The sequence below is a fragment of the Monomorium pharaonis genome, chromosome 2 (genome assembly GCF_013373865.1).
Source record: "Monomorium pharaonis isolate MP-MQ-018 chromosome 2, ASM1337386v2, whole genome shotgun sequence".
Lineage (NCBI taxonomy): Eukaryota > Metazoa > Arthropoda > Insecta > Hymenoptera > Formicidae > Monomorium > Monomorium pharaonis.
Genome location: NC_050468.1, coordinates 30,182,840 through 30,209,906, shown reverse-complemented (window position 1 = coordinate 30,209,906; position 27,067 = coordinate 30,182,840). Strand labels below are relative to the sequence as shown.

Sequence of the window (27,067 nt, the reverse complement as noted above, 5' to 3'; positions counted from 1 at the left end):
ATATACGTCGCTCTCTTTATTTTCAAGCCAACTGTTCTGCGGACGAAAAATTTCGACAATTCAATCGATTCACAATGCAGCTTGCGGAAGCGTTGCAGCAGAATCGGCACAACTGTTCGAAACTGCGAAATTATACTCACGCATGTAACTCCGCATGTATTTCCCATCTGGCTGTTCAACGTGAAGTTCAAACAATCACGTTACGCTCCATCAATGTATCTCATGCATGTGAAAACATGCTGAAATTAGAAAATCCCGAAATCGACACAATCGCTTAATTCAGTCTTCATAACCGTTCCGTTTTTACATAGGGTAACGTGCGATGGCGCGTGAAAACCAAGAGTGGAAAAATTGTATTACGAATTTTGAGGCGTAGAATATTAAAAATCGACAATTTAATTCGTCCGTATAGCCACGTACGCGGAAGAAATCTCTTCCATCACTCTATTTCAACAGCCAACCGATATATCTCTACTTCGATTACTTTCATTTTGAATCTGCACAGGTCATACAATCGTTACTGTATCAAATATCGCACGGGATTTATTGGGGAGAACATCTTCCACACAAAAATCTGTAAATCACGAGTAAAAATTGATACCGGCATAATTTCATGTGAAGCTGAACTTCTCAATGCAACGTGTAATTAATCACGTACGTTAATTATTATGAACAATGTTCGTATTTGCAATGTTGATATCGCCAATTGAAATTTTATCGTCAATCGTTGATCCTGAATTATCTAAAGAAATAATTAATCAGCCATTCAATTTTATAACAGTGATAATGAAACAATTTAAAAACTGAGAGAGAACCAATGAACCGTTAGAAAGATCTCAATGATACTTTTTATGTGATTTTATATACATTTTTTTACTTTTTTGAACCGTACGTTGTTACTTTCTTGAAACAAATTCCTTAAATTGAATCATAAATGTGACATTACAATATTAAATCGATAATCGGTTTAATAATACTGATACAAGCATCTATTGTGGCTAATGCTAAAAAAGTTTAGTTATTTGGTAATACGATATTTATCTCTGAAACTTCTGCAAATCCGTTCGTATAAAAACCATACATATATCCATTAGCCACGCGGAAATATCAATTATTGCTGCACTCCCGTATCGTAACTGAAATCGATTTGATTGAGTCATAGTAGCCACTCAGCAAGTCCAAGTGAGACGTCGACGGACCGGCCCCGCTGACGCAGCTCTATTTGTTATTTTAAAGCTAATTGCACCGGCCGCGGCCGTACGTAGTACTCGGCCACTCAGCAGCAACGAATCAATTATCGATTACAGCATTACCGATATGTTTCCCTCGCAAAAGTTTTTTAAACAATCACAAAGTGAAACGGATTCATAAAGCCCGTTGTTTCTGACTCGAATAACATAACGAAATTGCATCGCGCGGAGAAGTGCCGCGAGCATGCGAACGTTGCAAAATGCAAGAAACGCGGACGGAGTTGCTCGCCCCCGCTGTATTGGACAACAATATACTTCACAACGTGCAACGATGTCTATTGGGAGGGGGGGAGGGGTGGAAGTATCGTTTCGATCTCTGTAACCCGCGCGCCACTTCCTATCCGGAAACGGATGAACGAGCAGACCACCAGCCAGCGTTTGTGTTTCCTTTCTGTGAGCGAGAAACTCTGTGCTCGAAATTGTAATCTTTCCACTGGCGGCCGTGGATATCTTTGGAAACTATGAACTTGGGATCGATTTAATTCCCAGATAAGCTGTAGTAAGGTCGTTGTATTAACGTGCACTTTGAGCTTTAAATTAATGTGATTCGCTTAACTATCGATATAACAAGTGATATTATGGAGATTGAATTTGATTCAAATTAATTAAGTAATGGTAAACTTACTTTGTTGTTTGTATATATGTAGAAGCTTTGGAAAAGATTAAAATTTTTTAAAACCGGATACAACTTTTTTATAAAATCAATCCGCGAAATTGAACTGAGAGAAAAGGCAGCGGTATTTTATATTTTAAAGTTATTGTTTTTCATTATTTGTATACATCTTCATTTATTCAATTATTTTATGATACAAATTTCGTTATGAATAAATAAACTCGAATTAATATTATCCATTCTGTCCCACAAATTTTCTCCAAATTCCCGTCAATTTATTTACAAGTATAATTAAAAGATCTGAAACGTTTGTCAGATCCGTAACAAAAATTACAATTTTAGATTTAGTCTCAGGCAGGAAATTGAAAGTACATAAAATATTTAAATATCATACTTTAAGATGCTGGGAATAACACACGAAACAGCACCATCGGTATTCGTTATGCAAAGATACCGGCCGGCGTATTCGTTGCTGAGACAGACGGAAGGAGACAGCTCAGAGAGCACGAAAGGCAGCAGGGAATGCGGTTGGTGGACTGCTTTGGACGCTAATGGCTTTCCCAACGCAAAGCGTCCATAGCCGTGCTACGTACAGTCGTCGGGAGCAATGTTAGTTATGTCAGTCCGGGACAACCTGCAGAATTATACCTACCGAGATCCTGAATTCTCCACTTCGTTCTCTCCCTCGGGCTCTTAGGGCCCTCGTGCACGCGTGCATGCGTGCGCAAACCATACGCACACGCGTACGCGGCAGGTCCCTTGGGAGCGCAGGGATCGCGGTGACTTAATTGTGCGATTGAATTATCGCGTCATACAAAAATTTTATCGTTCATTGTCAAGTGGATAATTTCATTAACAAAACAAACGTTTGTTAAATTATCGATTTAATTGGGATTTTATATGTCAAGCGGGCCAATTATATTATGCGTGCCTCTTTCGATTGAATTATTGTTAGATAAATTTTGAAATAAAATCGTTATACAATTCGGCCACTTGTATACATTATACAGTAATGCCACTTATATTGCTAATTCAATTGGACGCATTAATACTCGCCGGTGCACACATATTAGATTAAATCACTACGAAATCCTCTACGACGTATTTAATTATGCTGTTTGGTGAAATGTATTATCATTCAGGATAGTTGCGTTTCACTTTTAGATTAGATTAGCGTACAACAGCTTTAACGTGGACTAGTGCGCATCAATGCAATTCAATTAAATCTACTTATTCATTATTAATATTAACGATTGTTACTATCCATTTTGCATATATGTATTATACATATTAGACATCTACATTATACATATGTTGCTATTAGGGGAAAGGCATCGAATTTGGAATACCATTTTGTTTTTAGACAATATTTTTTAAATAATAGTTAAAAAAAGCAATGTTGGGAACATAAATACAAATCAGAAAGTATCTTCTATTAAACGGTATAGTAATTTTTATAATACTGTTTCGTATTTTTTTAATAATTGATGTTTTCGTGACACATATCAAAAAGCGCATCTGATGAAATGGACGCTTAATTTGGAATTTGTATAAGATCGAAGTATTAATGTTACATTTTATTGATTTATACATCTTATTATGTATTACGTAGTCCTACAGACTCAATATTATTCCGTTTGGCGTGCATAAGAAACAGAATCGTGCAAATATAACTCTCGCTTTTGACGAATTTGTTTTTAGCAGATTTTATATAGAAAAGGATATGAATATATGAAATATGGGTTTTTATCTCTTTATTAACTAAACAGATCGTATTTTTATCGGTATTTGTATTGTGCGATATTTAGTTTCCAAGAAAATAAGGGAATTCCAATTTAGGAAACTGTTCCAAATTCGATGCCTTGCCTCTATATTTTTAACTAATATTAATAACTCATATTTTTGAGCTAGATTATTTTTAAAATATTCCTATTATCTTTTACAATTAAAGGAAACAATAATGTTTCTAGCTTAATATTTCGTTTCGTGTTTGTGTGTTCTCGTGTCAAAAATATTTAAATAAAATTGCACTTTTCGTGGTATTTGCAATTTTCAAATATATCGAATCGCAGTATCACTCGCGAAATGATTTTGAACTGTAACATTATCTGTGCTCGTACATACACAATCTTATACATTTATTGCAATGATAACTTACGCATGATATACACCGTTATATCCATTTTCCTTGGTCACGATGATATAAGCCGGGACTTTTGGTATCCCAGTGAAGGATGAAAGCAGTTACTAGACAACCAGACACCATATGCTTGAACGCGGTGTGTAAGAGGAAAGAGAGAAAGAGCAAGTAGAAAGAGAGAGATGGGGAGAGAGAGAGAGAGAGAGATAGCAAGAGGATGATTCTAGCCGTTGGTCGTCGTTCATCGAAATTCCGTTTAATCGCTCCACCAACTGCGCCAGCGCGCCTCTATTCTAAGGATGCTTTTCGACGCCCAAATATTCCAGCCGTCAATATTCCAACAGGAATATCGAACCGTCGTTTGTCCGATATTATGGTATCGTCGATTTTCTACGTCAAATGCCGTTTTGCTTCTTCTTGATGGTTTGCATGTGAAAAAGATCGCACTACATTCACAATATTTTTTCAATAATCCTTTAAATTTATTTACTACACACATGAATGATATTTTATTACAATATAATATTACATTATATTTTGCACTATTTATTCCGCGTACGCGACAGCAAATCTTAAATGACACTAAATAATATTTAACGAAATAGCCATTTATAACAATAATAATCGTCCAAACACTTTGACAAAGCGTGCACTTAATTAATCTATAACGTTATCACGGGAAACGAGGGCATGGTAATAATAAATTTAAGATCCCATTTCGCCCGTCGCCACTGCATTATGATTTTATGGTTTCGCAATTATTCAAGAGAAAATTGAAATACGAATCTTTGTTTAGATCAATTTTCTTTTTATCGATCTGTGCCCCACAATCTCGCAAATCTTCAACGCGGAGGAAAACTTTAACAATGTCATCTTGTAAACACAAGAGAGGATAAATCTCTCTGTAAATCCGGCATATCGAAAACTGTGCCAACCAATGCTGGCATTCGTTTGACAAAGTAAATGGATTTTTTGTTGCAACTCAACTACATGACTTTCTCAAGTTACTTGCGCTGCTGCGTCATTTATATTCAAGAAAATTGGCATTATATAATGCAATGCCTTAACAAGATTATCAACTGACTTGGCAAAGTTACTGCAAAGCGCGAATTTGGTTAAATGAGAATTCGTGAAATTCTCGGAATTATTGGCGAGGAGATTCTCAAGATTAGAGCAGTCTGTATATCCCTATTCAACGGCGAAACTACTCGCTGCGAAGTTTGGCTGTTTCAGATAGTAAGCGACTACGAGTGACACTTGACCTTCGCTCGCAGAATATCTGAAGTAACTTAAAATGAAACTTTGATTTTCTGCAATCTGAAAATTCCCGATCTCTCCTCTGAATTAGAAGAATTTATAGAGAAGATGTCGATACTTAATTAGGTTTTTCTTTTAATAAAGTTGAATTTATGACTAATACAGGTTATATTATTTCTATAAGTGGATGTCTCGAATAAAGAATAAAAAAAACACATTTGTAACACATCGAATAAATGGAATCGTTAAAGTTTAATTAAATAATCGTTGAATCACAGTAAAAGGATAAATGACAGGATTTATCTGCTGAGAGCATCATATCGAATCATGCTTTCCTCACTCGTATACGACACCGCGATCCAATCACGATGAATATGATTTTAATGTCCCTTTCGACATGAATCCCTCGCACGATTGCATTTCCGACACGTGATACGTTTCTGGAAAGGGATTAATGGATGAATGAGAGGATGCAACTGTACGCAGATTTTCCGTTTTTTATCACATAGTGATATTGAAAATGACATAATGTCATTAAATGCAAGATCTTAACGGTAAAGAGATTAATGTAGGCGATATTTTTTATATATCTGCACGGAAAGAACAATTTTGCTGAAATAGATCAGATTTGAAAATAATTGAGTTGAACTACTAAAAAATTATATTGGACGTTTTTAACCTGGTTGCTAAAATATTAGAACTTTTTGCAGCAATATTATTATGCTTGAGCGTCGTACATAATTACTTTAATGATCCAACGTAAAATTATCTTCCAGTCTGTGTCCAGAAAAAATTCATGAACCAATGCATAGTGTTTTATTTAAAAATATGAAAGGTTTAAACTAGAAATAAAATGTGCATATTCCTAAGCTAAAAGGACGAAATTAATAATAAAATGCAATAATCATAACTTAATTATTAATATTTCAGTTTTGCCATTATATATTACACAATCCAATCTTTCTCTGCGTAATAATTGTCGTGGCTTTATATGGCTTCGTTATATACTTGGTTTTCATATATATATATATAGATACTGAAAGTACGTTTTGTTCATTAATGACATAACATAAAAGTAATTTTAGAAATTTCCAATTAAGAATACAAAGGAAATGATGTATGTAAAGACATTCGCTAAAATACAGAGTAATTGTATTGTGTAATAAATATTATCATGACTGGAAAAAAAAGCTATGCTTTTCTTCCACTCATGTTTTTATTAGACTTCGTGTCTCCAATGTCGCCGTTTACGTCAGTGGAATGATTGAAAGTATGATAAAAAGTTTGCAAGACGGAAGAAGCGTTTATCTTGTAACAATAAACGCTTTTATGGGCTCGTAAAAATTTAATGTAGACTTGAGACTATATTTAACGCACAATAAAGCATTTCGAAGAAGATTGATACTTTGTTTTTCTCTTCACCAGTTTTACAGTTAGGTGAAAGAGAAAGAAAAACAGAGAGAAAGAGAGAAAGAGAGAGAGAGAGAGAGAGAGAGAGATTTTAAGTACAAAAATTAGATGATAGATTTCTGTTTTACAAAACGAGAAATAACTCATTGTTTTCATTAACATTAAAAATCCATTAACGTTAAATATATTTAACGTTAATGGGTCACATTATAATCACATTATAAGTATCGTATTTCAAACTACATATTTTCGGACAAAATGATATATGAGTAATCGAATTTCTAGTTAAAATTTCAAGAAATTTTTCATAAAAGATACAAGGAGCAAAGTTTTTAATTTGCTCCAGCGAAATTATAACTTCTGAATTCACATGTCCTCTTCGTTGGACTAATGTAATCTCTACAGTCGATAATTTTACTGGCTATTTGCGGTATGATTCACGATCGGAATGGTGGTAGTACTAAAAGCGATGCCTTGGAAGGACTTGAGATAGAAGCGGTCGAGCCGCGAACAGGACACGAAACTTCAATATTGACTGAGACAACCCTTCTGTGTTTATCCACGGCGCCCTTTCCTTTATCGTCGAGGCACGAGAGTCGCAGGACTCGCAGGTTTCTCCAGTATTATCCTTCTCATCCAAGATTCCTCTTTAATGTATCTTGCACCATCGTGGATAATCGTTGCGAAGTGATCTCTGCCTCATCTTGTTAATCGCGAATCGAAATAACTCGTCATGAAATCGTATAAGTAATTAATGATGGAAATTATAACATGACAAATTGCACAGCGAGGCTCACGATCGATGATTATTAAAAGAAAAACGTAAAAGTGTAAATTTTTGGGTGATTTTGAATTTTTTAAAGAAGTACCTATGATATTTCTTACTTGATATAAAAGTAACGTATATTTAATATATTTATTAATTTATTCATAATCTCCTTTCTTTGTGATTTAGGATGGCTTCGACTGTATCCAGATATTTTGATTTTCTTTGTTATAATATCCTAATTACTATTATAATTATTACAATTATACCTGGATTCATTTATCTTCTGCTGTCTTTCTTTCCTCTTCTCCTTTCTTCTCATTTTCTTCAAAATATTCTCTACTATCTCTTCATTTTCAAACTTCTTAGCTGCTCTTTTTTTTATTCTACTCTTTCCAACAGTTTTTTCCTTTTCTTTTCTCATTTGCCTTCTTCATTCATTAGTGTTATTTCTTCTTCAAGTCCATCTTTTACTATTTTCTTTTTTATCTTACAAGCTTTTTTTTTAATTTGAACATCCTGTATCTAAACTCTTTCGGACATATGGTAGATAAAGTTTTCATCTTGAATTAATGTGAGGAATTACCTTAAAATCTTTTAGAGTAATTAACAACTTTATATAATTTGATGTTTTTCTAAGTTTAAGTTTTACTTCGCGTATTTTCTTTTTAGCCTATTTAATCTATATTTTCTGCATTTTTTTATATTTGAGTCTCAAACATTCTTTTCGTGCAATCTTTTTAAATATTTTCTCTATTATACTCCGTATCCTTTTCATCGTTGCTGTTCTTATAACCTTTTTATATACTTTTTCTGTATATGTATATTTAATATATAACATGAGTCTTCATTTTTTAAACTATATATAATATAATCCATATTTTTGCAATAAAAAGTTAATCCGCAAAATTTAAATTTTTTATTCAAATTTGCGAACTCTAAAATTTTCTCGTGTGATTTATCGCGGCTGCGATGAGGGGATCAAGTTTTCCAGTCTTTATGATGAAAAATTTTCGGCACTATTTCATTCATGTCGTCGCGCACAAACTCACCATTCGTAAGAACAAATTTTTCGTCTACAAAGAAATTCTTCTCTCGTCTGTGAAATCTTTTGCTTAGTGAGTTCATTGACCCATTCTTCTAATTTATCATAGATAGATAACCACTTATAATGTTCTGCAGAAATAATTACGATACAGAATGTGCATAATTATTGAAAATATGAAATTAATTTGATAGTCTTACTTATTGTTAGTAATGCAAAAGCTTTGTAAAAATTTGTGTGTGTACACGCACACACACAAATATATGTATAAATGTATATATATATATATATATATATATATATATATATGTATATATATATGTATATATACATGTGTGTATATAGAAATATATTTACAGAGATATCTATAATATTAGATATTTAAAAAAAAGAAAAACACTTTAGCAAAAGAAAGTAATTTTTTTATTATACGAAATTTTGGCTATATAAATAGTAAAATTATTACATCTCTACAGCTATTTGCCGCTCAATTATTGGTTTTTAAATAAAATGTAAAATTCTAAATTATCACGTGAAAATATAACATAATTTTTATATGTAAAAAATTTTTTTATTTAAATTTAAAAATGTATTTAAAATTTAACTTGCTGTTTCTGCAGACTCTATAATATAATTTCAATCGCAAATATAATTCAATTGTGTTTAATAGTTTGTCAGCGGCATCTACTATTGATATAAGCAGAATGGTTGCGACGTAATAACCGAAAGCTGAATAGTATTTGCCGAATTTGTGGTGGAATATAGTCAATCAAAAAGTAATTTACTTTACAAACAGAGCAAGTTTACCACGTAATAATTTTAGAAGTGCGCACGCCCACATCACAGACACACGTAACCGCACGCAATACATACAGTCATTCGTCAATATATTGTATGCCAATATACAATAATGTCACGACGATTAAATATATCTCAATTATTAACAAGATGAAATCAAAATAAAAAAAAATGTTTTGATGAGAATGCAGTTCACTATTTATTGAATTTAATTAATTCTTTGTGTTAATTTTCACCTTTTAACTTGTACTTTTTTATATATTTATAATACAAACATTTTTAAACACGAAAGTCAAAAGTCATATTAAAAATGTAAAAAATGTTTAAAATAGTTGACAAATATATAAATTATTTGAAACAGAGAGAATTTTCACATTAATAAGTACTGAAGTATTTTACTGTGATAATTTTAATATAGAAACTTTACAACCATTTTTTTTAGTTTTAATATTTTAATTAGAATTTCAATGTATAAGTTTGGTATCTATTAAAAGTTAATATTATTAATCACGTATTCTCATAATGAAGAGAGAGTTTCATTTTTCAATTTTTTTCATTAACAGAATTCACATTTGTCGGAGCTACTATCACAAGTTATGGCTCATTACATGAACAGCTTATTATGAAAGGCAAACAAGCGCGGCATCCTTATAACTTTCAAGTCGCGCGCGGTTTGATTGCTTTTCTCGAACGAAAATAACATTGACCCGCGGTAAAGCAAATAAAAGTTTATTACTATGAGTAATATCGGCTTAAAGAACGATAACAAGTATCGCATATTCAGAGAACGTGCCTGAAACTCGGAATGGCGGCCGTGCCGGTCGCGTTTCCGGGTTTCGCAGTCGAATTTCTGGATGTACGCCATCCCCAGACTGCGTGCTCGGCTGCGAAATTCGGGCTTACCCCTTTCTCATTCCCGCAAGTACGTGAGTAACGAATAATTCGTTACCCAGATAGAGGAAGAGAGAGAGAGAGAGAGAGAAAATTAAAGGGGTAGGAAGAGGGAGAGAGAGGTGATTTCTACGTGTTGCGCTAATTAGTAACAAAATCGAACACACGCAGACGCACGCATTGACGACCGTTCGTAGTCGCGAGCGAGGCCTTCGCAAACAGTTCAAAGCGCGGCTAATAAATGCGAGTACGCACCGCGACTAAATGGATAATTATTGCCACGCGGAGAACTACTTCGATTAATTAATCAACGCCATTAATCGGCCGCGAGACAAGCAACGGCGGCAAAGCACGCGCGTTCGCGTCCTATCCGTGGTAAGATTATATAACTAACGTGGCATGGACGCGGACGCACAGCGGATATTGGAAGTCCTCCCGGGGTGGCGTGTCATTTCAGCTTGTTTTGACATTTATCCCCTTGTATGTCGGCATAATTCATGCACTGGCGCGTTGCGTGAATTCGTAACGCGGTTAATGCGGTTATTGTTACCGATATCGATCGCGCAATTACTTGGCCGCCGGGGGAAAAAATATGCGTTGCACGCAGTTGGAAAACTATAATCGCCCGTATAGCGCGACTTTTTTTTCTCACACGCCGACGATCGTAATTATGAATATCGGTGCTGTCGGTTGGCGAGGGAGGATAACACCCGCGATAATAACCCGTCGCTTTCTACACGAATTATTTTCACGCTTGATTGGCCCGACTTTAATCGAAATTTAACGTTTCACGTAATTTTTTTTTTTTTTTTTTTTTCAATGCGCGGAATGGAATTACAGGAGCGAGATACTCGTCCGACCTGTAGGCTCGACGCCCGCAGGCATGCTAATTCAACGCTAATTAATAGTATCCCTCTCGATGAACCCTCGAATCCTCCTTTGAGAGGGCTAGCTAAACCCTCGAATCCTCTCGACCGCCACTCCTCTCTCTTTGTCCCGAACTTGCGTCACTAAAATCTGCGCTGAATATCAATGACAGACGTACAATAACCAACAAAGAAATTGAACCACTATATTGGCAAATTTTTTGAAAAGCTAACAAATGAGCTGTGATAGAATTGCAATTATTTTCTACGTATTTTATATACTATTAATTTAAAAAAAATTTTTCCCACCTTAAACATCTCGTGCCTGTTAAATTAATAAATCACTTCAGGAAAGTCTTCATTTACAGTAACGAGTATTTGCGTGAAAAAAGCACCGCACGTTTCCGTGCCAAAATTCACCGCGGGAGTAATCTTTCGTCAACGAAATCTCTTCTTTCACGTGCTTTTCATTTTCTTGTTTCATATAATACCGAGCGCCACAGCCGTGAAGCGCTTGGGCGATTTCGACGCTCATTGTCGCGGTGAATTCTTGCCGTGCGATTTTCAATAACGTGTCTAGCCAGCTACAGTTTTTGTCGAGTTTCTCCGTATATCCACATAGACGCATACACACACATACACACAGACACACACACATACATGTACGCGCGCGCGCATACGACGCCAAGCGAAAACGAGGACGGTTGAATTTCCAGCGACGTTTTAATGCTCGCAGCTTCGTGTGTGCCTGCAATTCGTTCAACTTTTATAGAAGGAAAGATTTACGAGGATTTTAGCAGTGGACGAAGCTACGTTCCCACACATACGCACGAACATGAGCACACACACGTGCGGTCCTTGCACACGTAGACGCGTAGGTGACACGACAAAACGCGCGCGGTGGATACGCGTCATAAACAACCCTTTTTCTCTTACCCTGATACCGGCCGAAAGCCCTCCGCTTCGACACTCTATTCCGTTACTCTCTTACTGTCACTTTGCTTGTTGTTCGAACGCGTATTTTTTAAACGAGAAACGAATGAACCTCGGCATCTCCGCGCGATCATAGCACTAGGTGCGGATTTAAACGGAGGACTCTGTCACCAAGTGGGATTTTACCGGCACGGAAAATGAAGAGAGGGGGAAAAAATAGGAAAGACAAGCCTCTTTTTCTTATCTTTATGATTGCACCTCCTTAGACCATCGAACTTTTCCCTGTCTATACTATCTCGGCTGGGATTTTCTTACTTAAGTTCTTTCGAAGCTCTCAAAGTTATGTATCATAAAGAATATTTAATGTTCTACCGAGATTACACAGCCATAATTATAATGGTTTCCATATATTTCTGACTTATACTACTACCAGAGATTAATTTTGAATTCAAACTTAACGAAAGAACCCATTAACTTTATGGGTGTTAAATATTAAACATAAATATTATATTAAATATAGTTTTTTTATTAGTTTTAAAGCTTTTACCGTGTTTATATATACATCAAAAGAAAAAATCGTTGCATAATCATATTACTATAATTTATAATCATTTTTTAATCTAATTTTTTAATAGTTATTCAACAATATAAATTGTTATAATTTATTTAAACTACATTGAAGTTCTCATAATCATAATATTAGTCTATACAACTTATGATATAGTTACCATAACTAAAATGGACATTTTAATATAATACGTTGTACTATAAAACAATCACAATAAGCATTAAAAATAAGTTTGAATTTATTCAACCGTGTTTAAAATTAATTATTTATTAAAAATTATCATTATAAACAAGAGAAAGAAGTTGATCATGTCAAAACAATCGTTCTCTTTTATTATTTTTATCATTGTATGTAATATAAATATACTAAAGTATTATATTAAAATGTTATATACTAGTTGTGCCTTTTGAGATCTCATCTGACTCAAATATTCAAGTGAAAATTATTGATGAACTTTAATGTGCGTGTTCAGATTACTTCATTACTACAAAAATTATAACTGAAGGTATCATAATTATATAAAATAAACTCACTACTCCATCCGCAATCGTCGATTTTTAAAAGGTACACATTTACAGACTAATTAAAGTATCACAACATCAGAAGAGTACCATTTAAGAGAAATATTTCGACGCACGCGAGCTTCTAAACATTTTGCCGATACCGTCCACGTTCGTTACAAATTTCAGTGCGCGATTGAACGATAATTGAACTACTTGTAAATTTCGAGCAGCTATCGCGTTAAACGAACCACCGATCGTCATCGCTAACGTCAGTGATGACAGCAGTGAGGTGGCGATCTGGTCGTGGTGTTAAGCTCTCGTCGGATAAATGTGCGCGATGTACTATTACGCCAGCAAGCTGACTGCGGCGGCTTTAAGCGGCGGCGGCGGCCTCATCGGGGGTGGTGGTGGTGGTGGTGGCGGCGGAAGTGGCAACAATACCGGCAATGGTGGCGGGGTCTGTCGATGCCACGAGGCCCAAAAGGAGCAGCGCTCCTCGCCAAGGAGAACAACGACCCCGCAACCAGCTCAGCCGACGCATCATCGGTCGCAACGCACCTCGCGCGTTTACACCCCTACCCTCGGTCCCACCACCACCGAACACGTCGTCATTGAGCACCCTCGGCCCAATCATTACCATCGACATAGAACCAAGCACAAGGTATGTAAATAAACAATTGCGGATGTTTCTCGTAGGCTGGGCAGTGTTTTGGAAAAGGATCTGCATAATTATAATTTTTTCATTTTAATTTAATATAATAAAATTTGATGGTGGGAAAAAAATATTGGTCGGTAAAACACCTTGGAAAACAAAACATTGGAATTATAGGAATTTTTTGTATAATATAATCTCTCTAATTATTCTGCATATAAAAGTAATAAAATAGAATTATCAAAAAGATCAATAGTTTATGAGAGATATTTTTATTTTATCCTGATTTACTGTATTTCGATATAAAGTTTGAAATATCATAAATTATTGATTTTTCGATAAATTTACCTTAATATTCTTATATAGAATAATTAGAAGAATTATTATATAAAACAATGTATAATTCCACTTTTAAAAGTGACAACCTTTATATAACTTTGAAAAAAAAATTGTTTTTTTCATGCTAAACATATATCAACGAAATTTTATAAATTGGTTTTTGAAAAATTAATTTTATCTTTTTTTTACTCCTCGTTCATACAACTTTTGCAAGTTTTCTTCTCTTATTTTTTCCTACTTTACTTTGTACTTTCTTGCTCAATCTGTATATAATATTACAAATGTTTCCCCCCTCTGTGATATTTTTAGCAATGTCTCTATCATACCAGTGGTACATCAGCATCTGCGAAAATGTCTATTGGAAAAACATTTAGTATTTCAAAGAAGTTTCGGAAGTTTATAAATGAAGTTTAGGAAGAGTTTGTATATTGGAATTTTAATGCTGCTGAAACTTTTAAATGTGAAGCGTTTAAAGCTGATGTGTTACTACAGATCCAATATTAGTTTGAACAAGCAATACTGTCTGCAGTGTTAACTTATGTTGCTAGTGATTGTCTTTTCAATATAAGATACAAATTATTCATGTCTGCAACATAGACGCTTTCTTTATTTAGAAGCAATTCATTAAAAACGTAAATTCACAGGAGAGTAAAAATTGAGTGAAATACCGAAACGATCCCCCCCCCCCTTTTCTCTCTCTTTCTCTTTCTCTATGTAGCAAAACTTCTGAGCCACTATTCGACTAGTGAATTCGAAGAACGCCAACGCATTTTGAATCTATAATCTGCAAAGTGCAGCAGAATTCTCTGCACACCTCGCACAACTAGAGTATCAAGCCCCGGCTATTATCAACGCGCCGGCCGCCGTTTCGATATCGCGCCGCTGATTTCCCAACTTCAGAGAACGCGCTTCTAATCGGCGAACTTTCGCCACTACGTCGATCCGAGCACCCCGCGAATTCGGAAGGTTCGATTGTTCGGCTTGATCGAATTTGCGTACAGTTTCATGTACGTCGAAAAGTTTCCTCGTAATTGCGCTTACGGCTGCGTCTTCAAATTCGATTAACGGCAAACCTTGATGGTTGCGTGGCCGTGCTCGTGGGCGACAAGCTCCGCTTTGTACGGAACAGCGATCGCGAGTGCAGCTCGAGATGCGACGGGGATGTGCTTATTAAAATACAGGTAAGAGAAGCGTGGGAGAAGGAGGCGCCATTGCATTTGGATGTGCTAACGTAGTTAGAGAGGCCACTAGACCTAAAACTCGAGATTGATCGCCACTACGTAGAGTTAATCTACGCCGCGTCGCGGACCCTGATAAACTTGGCCCGGAATCCTCGATGGAAATAACACAGATGCTCGGTGGAAATTAATCTCTCGGGCGAGGTCAGCGATCGCGAGCCCGAAAGCCAGCAGAGATGCCCCGTAAAGCCGAAATAGGAATTCTGTCAAATTCCGGGTTTATCCAAGCTCATTGAGAAGAGATAGAGCATCGATATCTCTTGGCGCGAAGTTTGTACGAACGTGACGGAGTAACTCTATCCCGTTAGACTACATGTGTTTTATAATAATTATTGTATTGAAATTATAACGTGCATACATATAGTAGTTTCCAATTCGTTGATACGTTATATTTTGTACTCCTTATACAATAATTTTTGAAAGTTGGTCTTAAGTTGTTGAATATACAATATAACATATCAGTTGTAGACGTTAGTTAGTGCAAAAAATACATTTTGCTAGTAGCAAATTTCACATATGTTAGAAATGACCGTTATAAATTTTACATGCACATTTACACGTTTTAAATGTATTACATTTAGACGCAGCAGATATATCGTTTAGAAATGCAAGAGATACCATTTAACATTTCAAGCAACGTCTGATTGAGAGGCAAATTTATGTCGCGCGAAATATAAATTATGCCTCGCGGAACAATACGGACATTAAACATGGAATGACAACATTAAACATCTGTAATTAGCAGATAAACGATATCGATCCTTTGACATAACGTGCGCGATAACATCCGCGGGGCATATCAATCTACATTTTCCTACATTATTGCATATCAAAGCAGAATCTACACCCCGCGCAATATTCCCATAATACTACCCGCCTGATGTCGCGGCGAAACTTTTAATTAAACGCCATTTGACACATTGCACGTCGATGCGTCCGCCCTCATTGTCGCCACCTTTGTTGCCGTCTTCGCTTAATACCGGCAGAACCACTGTAAGATACACGTACGCGTACATTCTCCCGTGTGCCGTCAATCGCGCTTCCGCCGATTATCTTCATTATATTTTATCGCAAGTTTTTAATGAAGTACTGACAGGGCACTTTTTTTTTTTTTTGCAACGGTCGCAAGATCGACGGAAAAGTTTTACGTCTTCCGCGGTCGGGAGATGCCTTTTTTGAAAGAATGCGATTAGCGCTCCGAGGCAATTAATTTGAATCGCACCCTTCCGAGACAGCCCCCGCTAATTTAATTTTAATTTTCACAGCCCTTAGCGCTCCCTCTCTTTCGTCCTCGGGGTTGAATGACGTGCAAACAACTGAAGGGATAATAGAAAATTATTGAGCTGAAAATATAATAGCAAGAATCACTTTACGCGTTGCACAACTTGATTTTCATTGTTATTTCATGATATAAATGCAATTTCTCATAAATTTATTTGCGCAGGTGATATGTGTGTTTGAAAGACATTCGGACGATAAGTCTGAGTCAATAAAAAAGAAATTTCTGCAAACGCAGAATTTTCTCGCTAATAGACTTTTATGCGAAAGTGGACTTTACCCGCAATTCAAACGCAGATCAAAAATTTTTATCCTATGAATGAACGAATGAATTTCTCACAACACGAACATTAGAAATCTCATTTCTCTCTTTACTTTATTTAACTCGTTAAAAATCATTGCTCATACTGAACGGTTCTGATTTTACATCCAGCGATTCTCAAGAACGTAATGCAGTCGAATTTATATCACGTTTATTTGGGATGTGTACACAGTCAGCAGTTTTTCCATATCTCTAGCGCGAAAGTACACGTAAAGTTAAATTAAATTAAAATAAATTACAAACTACCTTACTTATCGGGAAAAGTGTATTTTCCACACAAAATTAAATATATAGATCAGATTTTAAACGAAACTGAATTATAAACACGGGTTAAAATATATGTTTTTAATTATTTCGCGCTAGTATAAAGATAATATTTTAAATATATATATTGTGAGGAGTAAATAAACTACTACATAATTTTCTACAATGATAAAGGAAAATGATGAAGTTAATCCTTTTCTACAGAAATTGATGTACTATTTAAATATTCAGGGTGCGTGGTGACAAATTGAGAACGCTTTTACAAAAACATTTTGAATAGGATCGGAATGGCGTTGCGTCGCGATGCAATTAATTTGTAACCTACTATCATGCGCCGACAAATCTTTTGTGTCTCTAAACTTTACGTATGAACTTCCCTATTGATCGAGAGATGCGCAAGCTGAAAATGTGAAACGTAAAATAAAATCCAATGCAGCCGCGTTTCCCACGGCACGTCGTATTGAAAAGTCATACGCGCGGTACGTGAAATGCGTAGCTGCGACGTTGAAAATACGTCGTTAAAACAACACGTCTAATGAACATCGGCTCAGTCAGACAGAAATACGCCATATTCAAATACAGGAGTAAAAATACAAACCCGCGACAACACGATGTACTCATATAAATACGCGCGCGAGAGTATCGCGTAAAGTGAATTGAAAAAAGCTCTCTCTCACTCGGATACCTTTAACGTACTAATGTTATTATCATTAACGCTCTTTATGAAGAAGATACATAAAACTACATAAAGGAAAAGAATATTTCCAACTGTATTAAAAATATGAAACAGTAACTTGCAAAAATGTTATATTGAAAGAAACGTTATTTAGTCTCCATCAATGTAAATTAACTTTAACTCTCGGTTCAATTTACTCTTTATCTCTTTCTAGTTTTATAGGAATTAGAGAAGGATAAAAAGAGTATGTTAAAAAGATCAAAGTTAATCTACATTGATACAAATGGACGCGAAGTAGGAAGAGCTCTAACAACGGATCAATTATTATGTCATTAGCTGTTGAATACTGGCACGTTATTACGTCGAATATCATAAATTTTTGAAATTACATGTATATATTGTTATTGTACATTTTACATTCAACCCGAACACTATATTTTGAAAATTGTCTTGCATCTATAGATGCAAAACCTTATGATGTTTCGACATTTTAAGTGTAAGACGTCACATTCTGTTGGCACATCGTGAAACATCAACTTCACGGATCGTTTCGTTAGCGAAGTGTTACATTCGCGCAAAATACTTGCCGAAGCCGCTCGAGTTACGTCAGACCCTGCGCAAGTGTGCACACCGAGTGTATAAAAGTTTTAAGCCGAGACAGACAGGTCGGTCGACGGTATATCCGGTCTCTAGCGGCTGCTGTTACTGTGCCCTTGTTTCCTTTTCTTCCCATCGCTCTTTTATCTCCCTTTTTCTCTCTTTCGTTTTCTCGAAAAAGAACAAAATTTTCCTTCCTGTATACGTATATATCTTTATACATATGTGTGTCCTATATACGTGGAACGTAGATACGATCATTTCTCTATGCACCTGTCTATGTACACGATTATCTACAGAGTGTCTCCAAATTTAATAACGAAAGAGATTAAAAAATTGCCCAAAAACAATACCCTTGTATTGTGGAATGATTGTTTTTTTTTTTTACCCTCCCCTTCCTCCTTTTATAGATTTATCGTCGCGCAAAATAAATTCTGCAAATGATTTGTAACACGGTTATTTGTAACACAAAATAGTGGACTCGATTCGCAATACAGGAGCCACGTATAAAAGTAGAAATTCGCGGACCACGCGGTGAAATACCATAGTGCTTTTTTGGCATTTTTGTCGTACTTTCTTCGAAACCAGTTTCCTCGCCGGGTAGCGTCGAATCAAAAACATCCCGCATGTGGTACGCGTACCGGCGCGCGTACTATGCGGAAAAAGCACGGGGAAGATAGACTCATACGAGCTGGAAGCTCTCACAATGGCATCCCAGGCACAATGGACACAGATCGCGAGAAATCACGTTTCTCGTCGTCGGTTCCTTTGGCGAGCTAGTACAGCGGATATGTACGGTGTACACCGAATCTGCCGCGAGCCAACTCCGTTGTAACTTCTCTCTTTAGAGAAAATTTGTTGGAAGATGTTTATTCATTGTATGTCTTCATTTTTTTTTCTAAATTTCAAAATTGAACATATTAAAACAGCAGTCAAACTTGAAATTAAAGTTTTACTTTACAATGATATTTAATTAGACCTGCTTGAGAAAAGAGTGGAGTATAATTAGTCTGTCTACATTTTTGAAGCTTAAAAATATCTTACAAAATGCATGTACTTTTGTATATAAAATAGTTTTAATATTTAAGCGCTGATTAATCTCTTTTGCAAACCTTGATAAAACACGTGAAGAAATAGTTAAATTTCTAGGGGAAAGTTTTATAGGGGGATAAGAAAAACTTGCTTAAATGCAAATTACTGTGCCGTTCATATAACGTCCAAAGTTATTCGAAGAGAGATAATGTTGCCCCGGTGCGCAAGTTGTTGCTGTACTTTATTGTACGGTCTGCGTTCATGCGTGTACACTCGCTTACGGTATGTATAAACGGTATATATCAGCGGTACCTGGTCGATCGAAACATCGGCGGAGTTAATTGCTGGCTCGTTAATTACTCGTCTGGATTTAGCCAGGAAGTATGACGGTGGATATAGCGCGGGCGCATCAATTCTGCGTCGGAAGATCTAAATTCATTAAGCTCGATTAAAAACGGCGGGAATAAACGGGTATTCCGACTAAATTACGTAAGAGGTAATTAACGCATGGTCCCGGCATAGCGCATTTAGACACTAATTACCGATTCCATTGTTTACGTGCGGATGTTAAAGTCTTTAGATGTATATAAACCAAAAGCGCTGGATATAACATAAATCATCAATTAACAGCACTTAAACAGTATTATTATATTATATAACGCTACGTCAACAAAATATTATTATTGTTGTTGTTGTTGTTGTTGTTATGTTTATATTAATTTTAAATTGGATTAGTTAACAAAGTTAGTGTCATCGTGAGTTTTAAATGATATTGTAGAGAAATAGAGATAAATATAATGATTAATGATATATGGAGAATGATTATTTTGTTACAATATTTTATCATTTCAAACAGCATTTTAGACACGTACAATTGATATCCAAATAATTTAACACAACTATTACAAAAAAAAAAATAAAACCTTATCTTTATATAATATGTATTTGACATTACTTTGTTTTGGAAAAGAACGCAATTATTATAAAGAAATAAAAAAAGGTGGACGTAACGATAAATAAAATGCTTTTGGCATTATGAAGAATATTATGTCGCATTGATCGACAGCAACTTAACAATACAACACTCGATGACTATTCGTGAAAAATGTGTCGAGTAAATTTTCAAAAAGAGAAGAGGAACGACAACTAATAAGACATCAGAAACGGTACGCGTCCGTTTTCCTCGTTATCGTTACTACGCCGAGTGGAATCGAAGTAGTAAGAGGATAATAACGAGTTCTAAAGCCCACCGATAAATCGTTCCGACGTTTCTTACCGTCGTCGGCCGCCGGAAAAAGTTTCAGATCGACGACTATGTCGTCGGCGAAATTCTCCTTCGACGGCGGTGCTGAAAGTTGCATGTCGGCCCCAACTCATGAACCAAAAAGTATCCTCTAGCGATTCCTCGTGGTACCTGTACAAACGGCTCCCGTTCGACAAAAAAGTTTGTTGAATAATCATGTGAAAGTTTATTGAATAATGTTCGGGTAACGCAAAACGATATGCTCGCAAACTTTGCGCGAGAAAAAGCGTCGACGAGCCCTAATTGGTTCGTGTTCCTAAGGAGTTTCGTTGTTCGAAACGAAGTAAAAACAATTGTAAAACGGATACTGGACACATATCACGTATGATGTAAAAAGCAACGTAATAATTACGGTCTTGTCCGTTAGCGAAATGCATTCTGAGTATGTAAAGTACGTGCAAATGGCCTTTCGGCCTCACTGCAGCAACTATTAATAATAGCTTTTGTGCTGAATTTAACACTGATTTTTCTTTAATTAAAATCGAAGTTAAAGTTTATTATTTTCTATTTTATCCTTCTATGTTTGATATAAAATATTACATCAATTTATACTGAAATTAAATTTTTATTTAAAAAATTTATTTAAAATTAAAAAAAAGATCCTCTCTGTGGTTTTTGCCTGTTTATGTTTAAAATTAACGCTTTAAAAATAAAACTAAAAATGTTTTATTAATTAGACTATCTGTTAAATTATGTTTGATAGAAATTGACACTTTTATTTAGAGACATGTTTCCTTGATAATACATATGCGTTTAAGTGAGTATAGGTTTGCTACTAGTCTTTGGCGAGTTTACTTCATTATCTATTATACTTTTATATTCTTCAAAATCATTTTTATTTCTCGTTGACGTTGATTGTGTGTACATAAACGTAGCTCTTATACGGTTTACACTTCACCGCTCCAGCAATGGGTCGCTCTTCAAAAGCTCCCGTCAAAATGGAAATTTTTATTCCTGTCGCGAATAAATAAAAAAGAAGGAAACGCTACAAACGGCCGACACGCACACTTTCGTTCGTTATGTATTTTTACATCAGAATATACGACTAAATTAAACACGTAGTTCCCAAATGGGAATGCGCGTATTTCGTTTTCAGGACGTACCATGAAAAGCCTTTACAGTAAAAGAATATAGAACGGCAAAAACAGAAATATTTATTTTTCAATGAGATGTCGTCTGTAGCAACAGTACGCACTATACAATACAGAAGATATAAGCTGCATCCAAAGTATAAAGAGTTTAAGAGAAGTACACACAATTATAACTTACAAAAGATGATAATGATACTAATTTCAACCGCGTCTGACAGTAAAAAAAATTGATCCGAATAATTGTTAGTTTTTTTTTTTTTTCAACAATTTGCAAATAAACGTATTGTTGCAAATAATAATGAAATAATCGTTTCTTGATATTTAACTTTTCTTTAATATAATTTATTTTACGCTGTAAAAAATCGGGTGAATAATATTTCTCATCAAAATAAAATTTAAATGGTAAATATATTTATTATACAAAAAGACTTTTTATATATTAGAATATTAAATAGTAATGTATCAGATATAAAAATAATGGAAACACATCTATAACTTAAAAGTCAACTCACAATGTATATTGCTTAATCGTAATAATCAATCAAGAATAGTAGAAGCTATCTCTTTAAATCTCATAGAATGAAAAAATTGCTCAAGATTAATTTTCACTTTATAGAAGTATAGACTTTAACTTCTATTAGAGTGGCAAACTACTCCAAAAATTATACAAGCTCAACTTTCGCTCTTTTAGACTAACATTTCACTCTGAAGATGAGGTTTAGAAAGTAAAGCCTTTATCACACGATACGATTTTTCATACTAGATCGCATACGAGGCATCTTAATACGTGTCCTGATTGGCTCGAATGATTATGTCACCAATCGTAAGCCAATGAGGATACGTACTAAGACGCCTCGTATGCAATCTAGCATGAAAAATCGTATCGTGTGCCGAAGGCTTATGTCTATACATTCCTACAATTTTACAAATTGACTTAACGAATATATATGCGACTATACAAAATATTTTGAGAAATGACAGAGAGCAGTTATTTATCTAGTGCAATATGAAATTGTGTACCGAGCCCATATTAGTTGAGAGCCAAAATTTAATATCCTCTAAATGGATTAGAGTTTACGTTCTTGTCTGTAATTATATAATGCAGGAAATTTGTTTCAATTCTTCCTCTAGCCGAGAATGGCTACTTTACTCATCGCAGAATGAATAATCTTCAATATTCATAAATAATTGTCTAGAGTGAATGTTTGTCTCATCCAACTTCTTTGAATAATAAGTCAGGCTCCACTAAACTCGTCTATCTGTTTCTCTGCTGCCTCCGTCTGACTATCTCTCTATATCATATATTAATACAAAATACTGATTGTAATTTAAAAAAATGTGCTAAAGAAGAAGCTAATTTGTCAGCGTAATGTAGTTGGAAACGTTTAAAACAATGGAGAATTAATACTTTTATCCGTTGACTCTATCGCTGCAATAGATTACGTTATCTTGATGCACGGATCGCAGGACCGCATGTGTGCAACGTACGAGTGATCGCGATAATTGCGTAGGGATACGGACGAGGATGGTGGTAGTACCGTGGTAGAAGTGAGTAGAGGAGAGCTCCTTTGAGAGAGCGTATCGCACCCGTTCGTAGATACGACGCGGCGACAGCCCTTGGGTAGTCCGCTTTGAAGACAAGTCATTATAATCAAGTCGAGTGCAACTTAGTTAACGGTATCAAACCCTAGTCTCCCGATGGCGCCTCATATATTGACGCGAGAATGCGATGAACGAGACAACCGACGCGACGTACGTTACGAGATGGCGATGCAACGAGCAGCTTCGCCTTATGGCAACGAGGCATCGGTCGCGTGCAAAGTTTCGCCATTATCCCGAAGCACCCCTACCGGCGAAGTGTCCTCGATCCTGTTATACGTCAATTCTGACGCCGGTGGCGTCAGATCGCCTCGTCCGCGGACATATGGCCACCGATTTTATTCGAGCGATTTCCAAATGATGGTCGCAATTTCTCTTTGCAATATGCAGCTCTTCAGCGACGTGAAAACCTTCCGAAATCTATTAACTTGAGTCTATTTACTCAAATCTATTAAGTAAAAGTTTTTCTGTATTAAACTCCTTCGACGTAAATTTTATTTAGCTTGCTGATATACTGTCACTGGCAATGATAAAATAATTGAAACGTAAAGAGTTTGAAATATATTGCATATATCTAACGTGTATAGAAGTGTACTTGTACTTCTTACATTAAAAATTTATATCTCTGTATATCGAGATGTATTATACAATTAAGATGGATTCCTATTAAGATAATACAAACAAAAGTTCAATGGAACAGCAATGGTTATTTTTTTATTGACTTATTTTTTCATAAATGTAATAAATCATCAAAAAAGTACAATTGCATTTTTTTCCTCAAATAAAATTATATATTTTTTACATAAATTCTTCTGAATATTTTATGTATAAAAGTATTGAGATAAGATGCTGATTCGGATAAGAAATATTTTTTACTTTATTGTAGCATATCTTTTTGCATGAATATAAAATATCTCGTAAACTATTTTTTGATGACTGCATTTTAATTCTTTATGCATAGAATGAAATGAATTAATCCAAAAAAGCTTTTTAAAAAAACCAGGTAATCGTACGTTACATATTTTTCTCCGTCTCTGGTTCTCCAACATGGTAAAAATCACAATATAATAAAAATCTTTACTTAAATATGTAAGTAAATATTACAAATTATCTATCTGTTAAGAGCAACATAAAAGTTAATAGAAAAAAGCTATTCAAATCGTTACTTTAAAGACAAATGTTTCGACAGTAATGCATTGTAAAAAAGATTTATAGAAACTAATAGGATTAGTTTCATCCGATTTACATATTCATCAGAGATTATTAACTTTTTTCTGCGCACCCTGTATATTAATTTTAACAATTACGATTTTCACAATGCCAAAGCGAATACCGATCCATTCATGTTTCAGTTCTTTCATAATCATGGCATCATTGCTTTATTCTTCGTATTTTCCTTCGTTCTTGAGAAAATATTAGAGAAAAATCTGTTTCATCCTGCCCAAAGGCCAACTTCTTCTCCACTTCGTTTTATCGACGTCGTACCACTGTGAAAAACGATGCTGCGACGTCAACAGGATTTTTAATCTACCGTCGGTGTTCAATTTCAAACATCGATATTGTAGGTGCAAACCATAAAGGAATGCTTTCATTATCAATATTATCACTTTTGTTATTATGTCACATTTGATCCAATATTTTAATTGTGTCAATTTAAAGTTATAGATAAAGAAAATTAACTAAACTGATTATAAATAACTATTAATTGGAATATTTTACTGAATAGCTTCTGCAATCAAAATAATTTTTATTAATATTTTGTTTTGGTTGGTGTAATAACTTGAAAATTTCCAATATTTTATATCTCGTTATCTTGCAAAATCGCAGCTTAAAAATTATTTGATTAAGGTAGAATATGTTTCTATCATTGTCTTCTTTTCGATAAAAAGCTATGAAAGATAAAACAATGTATTAGTGTTATATGGCATTCTATATTGAGTCCATACGAGCGGCCGCATGTACAATTTTCTCTGGGTAAAATTGAGACCACGCTATTCATGTTTCATTAATTTATATTGTGCTGAACTGTCGGTGATATTTCGATATATAAATTATTGGATTTACCTTGTTTTGTAGAAATACCAGAAACATGAATCGCGCGTGAACATTGTAAATCAATGTGCGTGATCGATTGCACGATCTTTCATCGTATAGCGTTGAATTTTGCAATTCATATTTTAACCACCTGTATTTTTTACACAGAGAGAGAGAGAGGGAGGGAGGGAGAGAGCGAAGTGAGCTAGAGAAGTTAGTTTATTATTGACAAAAATCATAGCAAAAAAAATATGTTACAAGCAATCGCGCGGCTAAAATCGAAAACAGTCGATCCTGTCACTGACTACCGGTCGATTTTATGAATCGCGTCGTAAATATTTGTTGTTACTCGAAAGCATCGTCGCACGATAAAAATGCAGGTATACGACTGTCCAGGACAAAACCTCCCCCTTACCGCGTTACACCGCGGAATCGCAAATATAACTTTCAAAATCTGATGAATATTATTTCATTCGTGTGTGACGGGCGCGGTGCCCATTGAATGGCCGACCGGAATAATGAAATGCGAATCATAAATGAAAACTGTCCCGCGCATCCTGAAGTTTATACTCGATTCCATTAATTTGCCGCAATTACTTGCCGAGCTTTTGTTTCGTAGAACAAGAACAACCTGCCGTTCAAACAATAACGATGCTTATTGTTATTATTATTTCCAACGCGTCGGGATACGCATAATGCACGTCTATCTGTGTTAATTAAATATTACGCGTCATTTATATTTATTATTATAATCGACATAGCAATGGCGATTCACTACAATGTCACAGTTGTAGCGTTGAAATTGTCTTCGTAGAGTGTGTAAAACTATCAATCGTATTTTTTATAAGATTTTTTTCCTTATGAAACATGTTAACATTACACCCCTGTCAAATTGTCGATATGAAGCTATTTTAGATTAGCATGACCTTCGTGTCACGGCGCTCGATCAATCTTTCAACTAGGCATGACGACAAATGGATGTCTTTTCGATAAGATGCGATGAAGGTTGTATTGTGGTTTTTGGATCTTTGACGTCGCTATTTTAAAACAGCCTTTCTTCCTGGACGAGATACTGACCAAAAACTGATTAAAAGCCCAAAAGACATTTTTTTTTTGACAATCGCCATTTATAGGACAAGCGGTTTCCACTTTCCATTAAATCGAATGACTCATCCAATTTTTTTCACAAATTGAGGGAAATGTCAAGCTTTAAATGTTAAAACGACGAGGGATGACTTTAAGCGTTTTCCTTTGATAATAAAAAGCATATTTTTTTTTATCAATTATTATAATTTTAATAAATTATTTCTTTACGAATAAAAAATTCCAAGAAACTTTTTATACGTTACAATAAAGTTAACTCGAATAAAACAGCAATGTTTACCAACGTCCGTCCATAACTACGAGTTTATTTTAGCTGCAAAGGTACAGCAATGAATTCTTGAAGGAAGAGAAGGTCGATCGATAAACGCGCCAGATGAATGCTTTCTACGCGTAGGGCGGCGCCGACTCCTGAATCTCGGCGTAGGTAGGTAGTATTCCGGCCGCGAATAAGAAACGGATGACGTGAGCAGGCGATCCATAATGTTATTTCGAGATTGG

General features: G+C 35.2%; 2 protein-coding genes across 4 annotated transcripts in view; both read left to right on the top strand.

Annotated features, from left to right (window-relative positions):
- Positions 1–27,067, top strand: part of LOC105832483 — a 330,229-nt gene that overhangs the window by 213,337 nt on the left and 89,825 nt on the right. The window lies entirely within an intron of this gene.
- LOC114253764 (transformer-2 protein homolog alpha) overlaps positions 1–27,067 on the top strand; it is a 69,070-nt gene that overhangs the window by 15,168 nt on the left and 26,835 nt on the right. Inside the window, exon 2 of the mRNA XM_036282663.1 lies at positions 12,935–13,701. Coding sequence (XP_036138556.1) covers positions 13,369–13,701 — 333 coding nt within the window. The 5' untranslated portion in view covers positions 12,935–13,368. The remainder of the gene's footprint in view (positions 1–12,934; positions 13,702–27,067) is intronic.